We start from the raw sequence: 15013 nt of genomic DNA, 5'->3' as shown, positions 1-15013 counted from the left end.
AATTGTAGTCTTTGTAGGCTAGTCAATTTAGTACTGGTGGAGGTGCAACAGGCATAATGAGCTATTATGCCTGTTGGTGAAATTACATTGAACCAACATGGAATAAGACATTGGATTAACATCTGTGTTCAGTGGGATTCTGTTCTGACCCCTAGGCACAAAAGTCAAGAAATTAATTTTATCATTGATTATCAATTCGGAAAATTATATAATTACAAGGGTTTCATCATTAGGACAGTAGTTTATTTTTCTTTGCTATCCATTGCAGTTCTGAAAAGGTAAATAAATAAACGATGACAAAAGATAAGAAAAAATCTCACACACAAACTTTATAACAGAATCATGACGTTGTAACATTTAAGTATTCTTCATAACCAGTAGTATTTATTTTGATGTATTTACTTATATTCCATTTTCATTTACAAAATACAGTAAATCGAAGACACCATACAATAGTATTCTGTCATTTACACTTCAGTTTTTTTGTCCTTTGTATTTTTTTATGGTTCCACATGTATAGTATTGTAATTTCTAATATTATGATCTATACTTACATACAAACAACTACAGATTCTACAGCACAGTACTATGACAGTGATAAATTCTCTGTTACATGTAATTAATTGCAATGTTTTCTTATTGACAAAAGCCTCCAAAGACCTAGGGGTAGTTTTAGAAGTGAATATAAGCCATTCAGTCCCATTTAGTAGAAGCCAACACACAGCATTTCAGTGGAAAAGGCCCAGCATATAATGTGTTTCATTTCCCAATAGTGTTTTGGGGAGAGATAAAAGACAAACAATCTAACACTTATTGCTATAATTACGTTTTTGCACTCATGATTGACCGTTGACCGAGCAACAAGTTAAGAATACAAAAAAAACATGTAACAGAATTGAAAATATGCAACTACAGGTACTAGAAACAATCTTGACTTAAAATATCCTGAACTGGTTCACTGAGAGAGTAAATAGATAGTTAAGCATTTCACAGCGTTCCATGTCGTACTATACAACATTAATATTGACATCCTTGTTTATCATTTCATGGGCGGTATAATTATGACAACATAGAGATAGGATATGGAAACACAGATCAGACACATGCTGCAATGCTGATGCTGATTCTTCAATAACAAATGGAATCTTTTCAGATTACTGCGCTTCTTAGAGGAATTGTGAATAAATGTACTTTCCGACAGACTGGCCATCCACGTCCCATATCAGTTCATAAAAACTGCTCCCCTACCACAGAAATATTTTCAAGGGGTCAAAGGTTATAAAGAGCTATAATATTTATTAATGATCTATGTTATATTTTATTTATTTTAATTTACATATTTAAATCTATATTCCAGTTTCTTTATGACATAGTATAAACTTAAGACATACAAAAATATTTGGCAATAATCAATGAGAGAAGTTACTCATGGCACACTTATAGATCGGCAGTCACTAAACCATCAGTGAATGGTTTGGATGTGTAGACTAATGTATGTCGATTTTGAGGAATGTGGTAATGGCTTGAAGTTCCTATATAGATTAAGGGGTCATACACTGAATGTACGATATGCTAGTTTATGGTAATGTAAACATAAAGTAAAGTGAGAGGTTGCTATGTCAATAAATAGTCAACTGCGACTACTGCAAATCAATGTATACTGATTATTTTGTGTGCGGTTCACAACTGCATGCGTGACTCATTTGGTACCAATGAATCATTTGGCTACTGTCTTAAATTGGTCACTTGTAAGCAGCTATTGTGCGTACGGCAACTGCTTTACCTTGTTTCCCTTCATGTGCTAGCTACTGATATATTTTATGTCTCAAAGGTTTTGGTCTTTTCAAGAATGCAAGGCATTAACAACTGTGCATGTACAGCTAAGTACATTTAGTGCAATGGATTGGTCTTTATCTAGAATGCTGTTAAGTCTACATATGGCTGCTATCCTAAAAAATGGCAGTTTATGATCATTTCCTTTGTTGCTGAATCAGCGCTTTGTTGCTTTTCTGAGTTTGCTTCTTTGTAACATGCAATTGTGAACATACCACACTTGATCAATGTGCTTGCTATAAGGGGAATGTGAAACGTTGTTTGGTACCAAACCAATGTTCAGGAAATCTATGGATCAGATATCCCATGAGGACACCGCCCTTAGCAGTGTGTTTAGTCCTAGTCTATCATGTATAATAAAAAAAAACCTCAGCGGAGGTGTGTAACATGTTAAATGTACCCATATATCATGATGTTCTAAGCTTCAAGGGTAGAAATCAAAGGAAAGTTATACTACTTCTATTTCAATGCTCGGTGAAATGTTTCCCATAAGCATCCAATAATGTTCCCCATCTCATTGAGGTTTAATTGTCGTTTTGATCATCCGATCAATAAAGCAGCTTTTACCTGTATCACCACATCAGTTAATCATACTCCAAGTATCGAATAAAACAACTAATAAACAAGCTATCAAGAATCCACAAAAAACACATCAATATTGTAGGTCAAAGTTCAATATTGCACAGGCAAACAAGCACAGTCTCACACCCATATCAAAATAAATCATAAAATATGGGCTATGATGTACATGATAGTATTTAATGACAGTGCATATATGTCCTTACCACTATAGTCTCTTTTGAAACACATTGCACCCAAAAGTAAATATATATTAAATAAATAAATCTTAAATATATCTTAATATCTTTCAAACTCAAAATAAATTTCAAATGGAATCTACTGAAAATATGTCACATTGTTGCAATGTTTCACGGAAGTTTACTACGTCCTTTCCATATCTTTGTGTCTTATTTTCAACTTCATTATTTTGAGGATTTTCGCTCCACTTTGAACATCTAGTTCCTGTTTCACAATATCACAAAAAATGAAAACGTATGTTTCAGTTGTGTACATTAAAGTGGTTTGATGTGTTTAAGGGTTGCGAGAATGTTCCTGAAATCCAAGGTCAATGTTAGAACAGGCAAATGATATCATAGGCAGTGTGATTTCTCTCGTAAAAAGGACATGGATTCAACATCTAACATCTGACTTATTGATCTACAGTAACATGATACACTTCAATGCCATTTTCGTATTGTCGAATTCACTTATGCATACCACTATCCAAAAACACATTTTCTAAGAGTAAAACATAAAACCTATGACAGATGGAACAAAGAAGGCATTTGTTACTACAGGATACATGAAGCAAGAATGACGCTTGAACTGTGGGCTTTTAAACGTTTGTTTAAAACGTGACAATAATAATAACTATTGTAACAAATTGTGACAACAGTCCTATTTGCATTAGCAAACATTTGTGCTTTAAATGTGGAATGTTTGAACAAAAGTGCTGTTCTAAAATGTACATGGCGAACAATGTGGGCTGAACAAATTTCAACATTGTCAGAAATTGAGATTTGAAGGATTGATTTGAGCAGCCGTTTATGATTGATTGAGATTGAACGGCTAGAAAGAATGTTTTAAAGGGAAAAAGCTCAACAGATCACTTTTGTCAACAGTCTCATTCAAACCATAATGAAAAGTAAACCTGGAATGTTCTAAAACCTATAAAATGGCAGTTATTTTGTACATAAAATAAACACAAGACCTTGGAAGGTATGAAAATGAGGAGGCCTTGGTTTAACTGAATGTTTTGGTTTACCCATTAAGTCAAAAATGGTTCAAATCAAGGCATAACGTATAATTTATGACTGACGTTCTACCATAGCAATGTAGACTCATGTAGATGGAAGTGAGCTGAGCTTATCAGAGAAATTGGTGTGAATATGGATTGGATGGCTAGTGGTAATTTCTATTACGGGCTATTGGCATGGCTCATAAACTAGACCCCATGTCCCTACCCCATAACCCCAGTAATCTGTCTTCATTTTGGGGACCTGCATCTAAACTACCTCCTCAACCCTCAAAAACACATACACTCAGTGATTAAGATTGCACTGAACAAGGATTCAAGTTGGAACAGCTTCTGTTGGTCTAGGGGCAGAGTAGGGTTGCACTTCCCTTTCTCTACCAACTCACAGCCTATTCATAGGGATCAATGTCAAGCATCGGCAGCACAGTTCCACAGATCTTAGTAGTATAGAGATGTGTCTATCTAAACAGTACATCCAATATCAGGCAATCCACAATATTTACAGCTTAGTAGATCTGTGCAGCATCTGCATTGAACTAATTCCTGTGAATAGGCTCTGACTTCAATGGGGCGTACAGGGCAGAGTTTAGGGGTTTCTTGGGCTACTTGTTGTTCACAGTGTGGCTTACTCATTCTGACTCCCCATGTCGCCCCCTAGGGGTGTGGCCACACTATTGCAGCACTTGGCCCCGCGTCTCCGGCAGCTTGAACGCCAGGAAGCTGCCCGCTGCAAGCGCCCCGGAGGCGAACAGGATGGGCACAGCCTTGGTAATGCCCACGAAAGAGGTGAAGATGCTGATGCCCAACACGGCTGCCAGCTTACAGAGGGCATTTAGAAAGCCAAACGCTGTGCATCTGGGAGGAGAGAGGAAGATCAGTCAGATCCCTAATGACCTCTATTCAAACAGTCTTAGATTGAACTCATAATGTAACACCTACAGGAGGACTGTTCAGCCAGATGGGCAGCACTACTACCCTTTTTCAAATTGGAAAATAATATTTAATCATGGTCCGATATTATTAAGCAAAAGGCATGAGGTGGTGTGGTAAATTGGCCATTTACCGCAAACCCCCGAGGTACCTTAATTGCTATTATAAACTGGTTACCGGCGTAATTAGAGCAGTACAAATAAATGTTTTGTCATACCCATGGTATACGGTCTGATATACCACGGCTGTCAGCCAATCAGCATTCAGGGCTCGAACCCCGTTGATAATAATGAACAGCCAGTCTGCTATGATGAGATCTCAGAGTTTTGAAATGGCCAGAAATGTTTCAGTCAACCCAGTTTACTGGGATATATAGCTTTTTCTTTTTATATATATGTTGGTTGAGGCAGTGCAGTGTTCACTCAGCCATTGGGTGGCAGTAAGGATTCCCACCCAGTTTCACACACCACTACCACCAATGCTCTTACACAGTACTACAACCTCCATTTTCCTCCATCTACCATCTAGTGTAACCAATCACATCAAGGCACCACTTTTGCCAGTACACCCTGGAAACTACAACCTTCCACAATGCCAAGGTTTTGGTGTGGCTCTCTGGTTGGTGTTTCCTACCTCTTGTCAGAGGGGTAAAGCTCCACCGTCAGCACGTCCAGGGCATTCCAGGAGGCGATGCTGATGCCCCCAAACAGACAGAGCAGAGCGATCATGGCCGACTCGCTGTTGCCAAACGACAGGAAGAAACAGCTGACACAAGAGATAACACTTGAGCCCGCTGAAGAGTGAGAGGAGGGAAAGAGATGGGGAGGGAGGGAGGGAAAGGGAGGGAGATAGAGGGTAAGGAGGGGTCAGAGAGAGAGAGAGAGAGAAGAAGAAGAGAGGGAAAATGAGTGAATCTATGAATATGTCATCTAATATGCCTGCTATTCTTGCTGAATCCATTTTGGCCATTGTGAGACAGAAAATTCTGCCCAATCTACCATAGATTAAGCAGACTACATTTTGTTTTCTTAAGGTTGCTGATCTCTATGTGTCGAAGACATGCACCAACAGTACAGTGCAAAATCAGATGACACCATTGTAGCCGTGACGACACTGTTGCCTCTCCTCGCTCTATTACCCAGCATCCTCAGCCGTCCGATCTTGTCCATGAGCAGCGCCGACACGATGTTGCCGGGCAACACGGCCAGGGTGCCCAGGAAGCTGACAAAGTATATCATGTAGGCACTGTTCTCGTCGCTGAAGTCGCTAAGCATGCAGCCCTCCTTGTTGTGCAGGAAGGTGCTGTTGACCAGTTTGCTGTTGATCAGCCTGTACTTGAACAGATCTGTTGGGGAGAGGGGGGGTGTTATTGACGAGAATTGTGGTTAATTCGATTCAATGTAGGGATAGACTTTAATGCATTCTGTACTGCTGGTATCTTTAATGTCAGCTGAGATCAGCTGAGATGATGGTATTGTGTTCATATGAGATATATGAACACAATACCATAAACTACAGTCATTCTAATGGATGACTGACAGAATATGAACTGGGGCGTAAGGTTCACATATTCAATGAGTTACAAAATAAAATACATTCATAATACTGAATTCTTTATTCTGCTGTACATGAGAGACTGGTGTGTCCATACTGTCCAAGCCTAACCTCTGACCACCAACCTCTAGGTTTTGCTCTGCTGTACTTCTCAGTATAAATCCATCATGTGGTTGGTCCCATAGTGGGTTAACATCCTGCACTATGGCAACAATCTAGCAGCTTCTAGCTCTTAGTGGGAAAGCACAGAGGGATTAAGCATTAAAGCAGTAGTAGTGAAATGGCTTTTTAATTCAAATGCAAATGAGTAGCTCCTGCATGGCATTGATAGCAGCAGAGTGATTGCTTGACTAGCCTAATGACGGACAAACACCTAACAGAACGAGAGGGAGGCATTTAGATAGTCACTATTGTACTGCTCTGATAACGTCTTGAGAGAGACAGAGAAAGAGAGAGCGAGAGAGACTAAGCCATTGTGGGCTTGTGTTTGGCTGATAATAGGTTTCCATCATTGTAATGCCAGAGATAAAAATTGGATTCTGCCGATGGATCGAGAGGACTTCAAGCTCATCAATTTTGCCCATCTTTTGTCATCAGCCATACAGATGAATCATCTTCTTGTGCAGGCTGCCTTTGTTTTGGAAAAATCTATCATTCAGTTTGAGATGACTGACAGTTATGTAATTTGCAGGCTGAAGTAAAATAGCATTGGGGCTGTGTTGCTAGGATACCTCTCTCTGTCTGCATTGCCTCATTATGTTACAGGGCCAGGGAGTAGAGTGATGGTAATTGAGCCATTTTGTCTTGTATGAAGAATATAATTGGAGCTGATTCTCTGCTCTGTTTCTGTAAGAGAGGTTTAACACCTTAGCAAGAAATGCATAAGACCTATATGAACAATATAAGACATGTTTATCTCCTTAGACAACAATATGGCATACAATTGTATTTTATCTGTCAATCAAACACAGAAGTCACTAACACAATTGAGATTGCAGTACTTAGATGAGTTAATGAAGGGGAAACCCCTTATAAGCAAAACAAGACATTCACAACTTATAAACACTGATACAACACTCATCAGCAGAGAGTTGAAAACAACCAACCTGTGTTGTAGAAGAGGGTGGCGATGAAGGTGCAGTTCTTGAAGAAGGTGTTGCTGGAGGTGATATCTTCAAAGTAGCACTCCTCAAACAGAGAATCCTCGAACACCATGGACTTCATCTTCAGATTCATAAACCTGTCAGAGACAGAGAGACAGAGGGGGAGAGGGAGAGAATCAGAGAGAGAGAAAGAGAGAAAGAGAGAAGAGAGAGAGAGAGAGAGAGAGAGAGAGAGAGATAAAGAGTTTGTTTTAACATCAGAATGACTGACTGACCCTTGACCTGTATGAATGGCTTGGTACCCTGCTGTGTTCCCATGACAACACTGGTGAGGGAAGAGGGAAAGGGGGACCTACTTGTTGTTGAAGTACTCTCCGTTGCGGTGCACCTGGTTCTCCAGGGTGAAGTTGAAGGTGACGTGCTCCACCTTCTCCTTGATGAAGACCTTGGTGCGCGAGGAGTACTCCTGCTTCTGGAGATACTTGATCATGTCAGGGAACCACACCGTCAGCCCATAGTAACTGAGGGAGAGAAGGGAGATGGATGTTAAGACAGACGTAGGGATCATGATGATCAACTTAACATAATCCACTTAGAAGGGATAGGACACTAACTACATCATCAATATCAGTAATTTCAAATGATATTTTCACGTGAGTCAGACACAATCAAATCAAAGTTTATTGGTCACGTACACACATATGCAGGTGTTATAGCAGGTGCAGTGAAATGCTTATGTTTTTAGCTCCAACAGTGCAGCAGAATGCCTCGCAAATACAATACTAATACACAAATAATCAAAAAATCGAAACAAGAAGTTAAGTTAGTTTATTATACCTGTAGTTCATTCTATGTGAATGTGACTTTGGCTGTAAATGACCTGAAAAAAGTTTTGGGAGCGTGACTTTACCTGAACGACATAGAGAACCACACAGCCATCATCATGAGAGTGGTGCGGCGGTACTCAGGAGAGAATATGGCCAGGAAGTTGCTCCACACCTACACACACACACACGCGCGCGCACGCGCACACACACAAACGGACAAACACGCGCAAACAATATATCTCAAAGGAAATCTCTCTACAATCTACAACAACATTAAATAAACATAAAGTTCCATGTTCCACAGAAGCCAACAGTAAACACAGCTAGTGAACATAGCTAGTAAACACAGCTCGTGAACATAGCTAGTAAATACAGCTCGTGAACATAGCTAGTGAACACAGCTAGTAAACATAGCTAGGTAATCTCTGCACACAGGCACTTTATAAACAACGGGGGCTCATATACAAACAATCGATTTGTAAGTCGCTCTGGATAAGAGCGTCTGCTAAATGACTTAAATGTAAATGTAAATGTAATCGTTCCAGTCTCTCATTCTGTAGTTAAGAGCATATAAACATGAACCTTCTCTGTTCTCTTTGATAGTAATTGTCATGTCTTATTATGTCTGTTCCTGTCCTTTCTCTTCACTCTGTCTCTCTCTGCTGGTCTTATTAGGTTACCTTCTCTTTCTCTCCTTCTCCAGCTGCTCCTCATCTCCCCTAACTAGCTCATTCACCCTTTCCCCACCTGTTCCCTTTTTTCCCTCTGATTAGGTCTCTATTTCTCTCTCTGTTCCTGCTACTTTCGGTGTCAGATTCTCGTTTGTGTTTCTCATGCCAGAAGCAAGCTATCGTCTCGTTTGCTTCCACCTAGTCCTATCCTGTCGGAGTCTGCCTGGCAGGTGCATCCTGCACTCTACTAACTATCTTTTGTTCCATTGACAACGTCGGAAGAGGATCTATGCCATTCCTGTTTTTTCATTAAAAGAACTCTGTTTCTGTTAAAACCGCTTTTGGGTCTTCACTCAAGTACATAACAGAAGAATCTGACCAGAATGGACCCAGCGGCTCCGGACCCTTTTCACTCCGCCGTCGAGATCCAGGGAGCGATGCTAGGCAGACACGAGGAGGAATTGTCTGCTGCTCGACATGCCGTTGAGACCCTGGCCGTCCAAGTCTCCGACCTCACAAGACAGGTTCACCAACTCCACCTCGATCCACCGCCCACTTCCAGGGTTTCCGAGTCTCCGGAGCCCAGGATCAATAACCCGCCGTGTTACTCTGGGGAGCCCACTGAGTGCCGCTCATTCCTCACTCAGTGTGATGTGGTGTTCTCTCTCCAGCCCAACACTTACTCCAGGAGCACAGCCCGCATCGCCTACGTCATTTCTCTCCTTACCGGACGGGCGCGTGAGTGGGGCACGGCAATCTGGGAAGCGAGGGCTGAGTGTATTAACCAGTATCAGGACTTTAAGGAGGAGATGATACGGGTTTTTGACCGTTCTGTTTTTGGGGAGGAGGCTTCCAGGGCCCTGTCTTCCCTATGTCAGGGGAATCGATCCATAACGGATTATTCTATTGAGTTTCGCACTCTCGCTGCCTCTAGTGACTGGAACGAGCCGGCTTTGCTCGCTCGTTTTCTGGAGGGTCTCCTCGCCGAGGTTAAGGATGAGATTCTCTCCTGGGAGGTTCCTTCCAGTCTGGACTCCTTAATAGCTCTCGCTATTCGCATAGAGCGACGGTTTGATCTTCGTCGCCGAGCTCGTGGAAAGGAGTTCGCTTTCTCCGTTGCCCCCCTCTCCGCATCACTGCCACCTGCCGCATCACTGCCACCCTCCTCCGCCGGCTCGGATGCTGAGCCTATGCAGCTGGGGGGTATCTGCATCTCGGCCAAGGAGAAGGAACGGAGAATCACCAACCGCCTCTGTCTCTACTGCGGCTCCGCTGGTCATTTTGTCACCTCATGCCCAGTAAAAGCCAGAGCTCATCAGTAAGAGGAGGGCTACTGGTGAGCGCAACTACTCAGGTCTCTCCTTCAAGATCCTGCACTACCTTTCCGGTCCATCTCCGCTGGCCCGGTTCATCTGCTTCCTGCAGTGCCTTGATAGACTCTGGGGCGGAGGGCTGTTTTATGGACGAGACCTGGGCTCGGGAACATGACATTCCTCTCAGACAGTTAAGGGATTCCACGGCCTTGTTCGCTTTAGATGGTAGTTCTCTCCCCAAGATTCAGCATGAGACGCTGCCTTTAACCCTCACTGTCTCTGGTAATCATAGCGAAACCATTTCTTTTTTAATTTTTCGTTCACCTTTTACACCTGTTGTTTTGGGTCATCCCTGGCTAGTGCGCCATAACCCTTCTATTAATTGGTCTAGTAATACTATTCTATCCTGGAATGTTTCTTGTCATGTGACCTGTTTAATGTCTGCTATCCCTCCTGTTTCCTCTGTCTCTTCTTCACAGGAGGAGCCTGGTGATTTGACAGGGGTGCCGGAGGAGTATCACGATCTGCGCACGGTGTTCAGTCGTTCCAAGGCCACTTCTCTCCCTCCACACCGGTCGTATGACTGTAGTATTGATCTCCTTCCGGGAACTACTCCCCCGGGGTAGATTATACTCTCTGTCGGCTCCCGAACGTAAGGCTCTCGAGGATTATTTATCTGTATCGCTCGACGCCGGTACCATAGTCTCCTCCTCCTCTCCCGCCGGAGCGGGGTTTTTTTTTGTTCAGAAGAAGGACGGGTCCCTGCGCCCATGCGTGGATTATCGAGGGCTGAATGACATAACAGTTAAGAATCGTTATCCGCTTCCTCTTATGTCTTCAGCCTTCGAGATCCTGCAGGGAGCCAGGTTTTTCACCAAATTGGACCTTCGTAACGCCTACCATCTCGTGCGCATCAGGGAGGGGGACGAGTGGAAGACGGCGTTTAACACTCCGTTAGGGCACTTTGAATACCGGGTTCTTCCTTTCGGCCTCGTTAACGCTCCAGCTGTCTTTCAGGCACTAGTTAACGACGTCCTGAGAGACATGCTGAACATTTTTGTTTTCGTTTACATGGACGATATCCTGATTTTTTCACCGTCTCTCCCGATTCATGTTCAGCACGTGCGACGCGTCCTCCAGCGCCTTTTGGAGAACTGTCTTTATGTGAAGGCTGAGAAGTGCACTTTTCATGCCTCCTCTGTCCCTTTTCTCGGTTCCGTTATTTCCGCTGAGGGCATTAAGATGGATCCCGCTAAGGTCCAGGCTGTCATTGATTGGCCCGTTCCTAAGTCACGCGTCGAGCTGCAGCGCTTTCTTGGCTTCGCGAATTTCTATCGTCGTTTCATCCGTAATTTCGGTCAGGTGGCAGCTCCCCTCACAGCCCTTACTTCTGTTAAGACGTGCTTTAAGTGGTCCGTTTCCGCCCAGGGAGCTTTTGATCTTCTCAAGAATCGTTTTACATCCGCACCTATTCTTGTTACACCTGACATCTCTAGACAGTTTGTTGTTGAGGTTGACACGTCAGAGGTGGGCGTGGGAGCCATTCTTTCTCAGCGCTCCCTCTCTGACGGCAAGGTCCATCCTTGCGCGTTTTTCTCTCATCGCTTATCGCCGTCAGAACGTAATTATGATGTTGGTAATCGCGAACTGCTCGCCATCCGCTTAGCCCTAGGCGAATGGCGACAGTGGTTGGAGGGGGCGACCGTTCCTTTTGTCGTTTGGACTGACCATAGGAATCTTGAGTACATCCGTTCAGCCAAACGACTTAATGCGCGTCAGGCTCGTTGGGCTCTGTTTTTCGCTCGTTTCGAGTTTGTTATTTCTTATCGTCCCGGCTCAAAAACACCAAGCCTGATGCTTTATCTCGTCTCTTCAGTTCTTCTGAGGTCTCCACCGACCCCGAGGGATTCTCCCTGAGGGGCGTGTTGTCGGGTTGACTGTCTGGGGAATTGAGAGGCAGGTAAAGCAAGCACTCGCTCACACTCCGTCGCCGCGAGCTTGTCCTAGGAACCTTCTGTTCGTTCCCGTTCCTACTCGTCCGGCCGTTCTTCAGTGGGCCCACTCTGCCAAGTTAGCCGGCCACCCCGGCGTTCGGGGTACGCTCGCTTCCATTCGCCAGCGTTTCTGGTGGCCCACTCGGGAACGTGACGCGCGTCGTTTTGTCGCTGCTTGTTCGGTCTGCGCGCAGACTAAATCTGGGAACTCTCCTCCTGCCGGCCGTCTCAGACCGCTTCCCATTCCCTCTCGACCGTGGTCTCACATCGCTTTAGATTTTATCACCGGACTGCCTTCATCAGCGGGGAAGACAGTTATTCTTACGGTTGTCGATAGATTCTCTAAGGCAGCTCATTTCATTCCTCTCGCTAAGCTCCCTTCTGCTAAGGAGACGGCTCAGATCATTATCGAGAATGTTTTCCGAATTCATGGCCTTCCGTCAGACGTCGTTTCAGACAGAGGCCCGCAGTTCACGTCTCAATTTTGGAGGGAGTTTTGCCGTTTGATTGGGGCTTCCGTCAGTCTCTCGTCCGGCTTTCATCCCCAGTCTAACGGTCAAGCCGAACGGGCCAATCAGACTGTTGGTCGCATCTTACGCAGTCTTTCTTTTCGTAACCCTGCGTCTTGGTCAGAACAGCTCCCCTGGGCAGAGTACGCCCACAACTCGCTTCCTTCGTCTGCTACCGGTCTATCTCCTTTTCAGAGTAGCCTCGGGTACCAGCCTCCGCTGTTCTCATCTCAGCTCGCCGAGTCCTGCGTCCCCTCCGCTCAGGCTTTTGTCCAGCGTTGCGAGCGCACCTGGAAGGGGGTCAGGTCGGCACTTTGCCGTAATAGGGCGCAGACTGTTAGGGCCGCTAATAAGCGTAGGACCAAGAGTCCTAGATATTGTTGCGGTCAGAGAGTATGGCTCTCCACTCAGAACCTTCCCTTAAGACAGCTTCTCGCAAGTTGACTCCGCGGTTCATTGGTCCGTTCCGTATTTCTCAAGTCATTAATCCTGTCGCAGTGCGACTTCTTCTCCGCGCTATCTTCGTCGCGTTCACCCGGTCTTCCATGTCTCCTGTGTTAAGCCCGTTCTTCGCGCCCCGCTCGTCCCTCCCCCCATCCTTGTCGAGGGCGCACCTATCTACAGGGTTCGTAAGATTTTGGACATGCGTCCTCGGGGCCGTGGTCATCAGTACCTAGTGGATTGGGAGGGGTACGGTCCTGAGGAGAGGAGTTGGGTTCCCTCTCGGGACGTGCTGGACCGTTCGCTGATCGATGATTTCCTCCGTTGCCGCCAGGTTTCCTCCTCGAGTGCGCCAGGAGGCGCTCGGTGAGTGGGGGGGGGTACTGTCATGTCTTATTATGTCTGTTCCTGTCCTTTCTCTTCACTCTGTCTCTCTCTGCTGGTCTTATTAGGTTACCTTCTCTTTCTCTCCTTCTCCAGCTGCTCCTCATCTCCCCTAACTAGCTCATTCACCCTTTCCCCACCTGTTCCCTTTTTTCCCTCTGATTAGGTCTCTATTTCTCTCTCTGTTCCTGCTACTTTCGGTGTCAGATTCTCGTTTGTGTTTCTCATGCCAGAAGCAAGCTATCGTCTCGTTTGCTTCCACCTAGTCCTATCCTGTCGGAGTCTGCCTGGCAGGTGCATACTGCACTCTACTAACTATCTTTTGTTCCATTGACAACGTCGGAAGAGGATCTATGCCATTCCTGTTTTTTCATTAAAAGAACTCTGTTTCTGTTAAAACCGCTTTTGGGTCTTCACTCAAGTACATAACAGTAATAGCAGTGGTGATTGCCTATCAGAGAGGTATGTGAGACTATAGGCGGAAGGTAGCCTAGCGGTTAGAGCGTTGGGCCAGTCACAGAAAGGTCGCTGGTTTGAATACCTGAGCCAACAAGGTGAAAAATCGGTCGATCTGCCCTTGATCAAGGTGCTTAACCCTAATTTGCTCCAGGGGAGCTGGACTACTATGTTTGACCCTGTAAACCAACACATTTCACTGCACCTATCTGGTATATGTGACAATAAAACATGTTTTTGGGGTATACAGATACTATTTAGTTTAGCTAGAACATAGCACATTTTTGTTAGACCAATGATGAGCATTCAAACTGTAGAAGAAGAAGAAGGAAGGATAATCCTCCCATTCTTGTTAAACTATTCACTCAATTTAGCCCCAGTTGACCAAAGATCCTTAGGAGAGCAAGTGAAACATTACAATCGTCTCTGAACAGGTTAAGGTAGATTATGTTATCTGGTTGAACAGGTTAAGGTAGAGTATGGTACCTGGTTGAACAGGTTAAGGTAGAGTATGGTACCTGGTTGAACAGGTTAAGGTAGAGTATGTTACCTGGTTGAACAGGTTAAGGTAGAGTATGTTACCTGGTTGAACAGGTTAAGGTAGAGTATGGTACCTGGTTGAACAGGTTAAGTTAGAGTATGGTACCTGGTTGAACAGGTTAAGGTAGAGTATGGTACCTGGTTGAACAGGTTAAGGTAGAGTATGGTACCTGGTTGAACAGGTTAAGTTAGAGTATGGTACCTGGTTGAACAGGTTAAGGTAGAGTATGGTACCTGGTTGAACAGGTTAAGTTAGAGTATGGTACCTGGTTGAACAGGTTAAGTTAGAGTATGGTACCTGGTTGAACAGGTTAAGGTAGAGTATGGTACCTGGTTGAACAGGTTAAGTTAGAGTATGGTACCTGGTTGAACAGGTTAAGTTAGAGTATGGTACCTGGTTGAACAGGTTAAGTTAGAGTATGGTACCTGGTTGAACAGGTTAAGGTAGAGTATGGTACCTGGTTGAACAGGTTAAGGTAGAGTATGTTACCTGGTTGAACAGGTTAAGGTAGAGTATGTTACCTGGTTGAACAGGTTAAGGTAGAGTATGTTACCTGGTTGAACAGGTTAAGGTAGAGTATGTTACCTGGTTGAACAGGTTATTAAGGTAGCGTATGTTACCTGGTTGAACAGGTTATTAAG

General features: G+C 44.2%; 1 protein-coding gene across 1 annotated transcript in view; it reads right to left on the bottom strand.

The window, feature by feature from the left end:
• Positions 1-221: 221 nt before the first annotated feature.
• Positions 222-15013, bottom strand: part of LOC135520227 (synaptic vesicle glycoprotein 2A-like) — a 71826-nt gene continuing 57034 nt past the window's right edge. The window contains exons 8-13 of the mRNA XM_064945626.1: positions 8147-8235; positions 7593-7757; positions 7240-7373; positions 5718-5924; positions 5213-5372; positions 222-4504 (exon numbers count right to left, since the gene is read on the bottom strand). Of these exons, the coding sequence (XP_064801698.1) occupies positions 4321-4504; positions 5213-5372; positions 5718-5924; positions 7240-7373; positions 7593-7757; positions 8147-8235 (939 nt within the window). The 3' untranslated portion in view covers positions 222-4320. The remainder of the gene's footprint in view (positions 4505-5212; positions 5373-5717; positions 5925-7239; positions 7374-7592; positions 7758-8146; positions 8236-15013) is intronic.

Source organism: Oncorhynchus masou, chromosome 29 (assembly GCF_036934945.1).
Source record: "Oncorhynchus masou masou isolate Uvic2021 chromosome 29, UVic_Omas_1.1, whole genome shotgun sequence".
Classification (NCBI taxonomy): Eukaryota; Metazoa; Chordata; class Actinopteri; order Salmoniformes; family Salmonidae; genus Oncorhynchus; species Oncorhynchus masou.
This window is presented reverse-complemented; position numbering and strand designations above follow the sequence as displayed.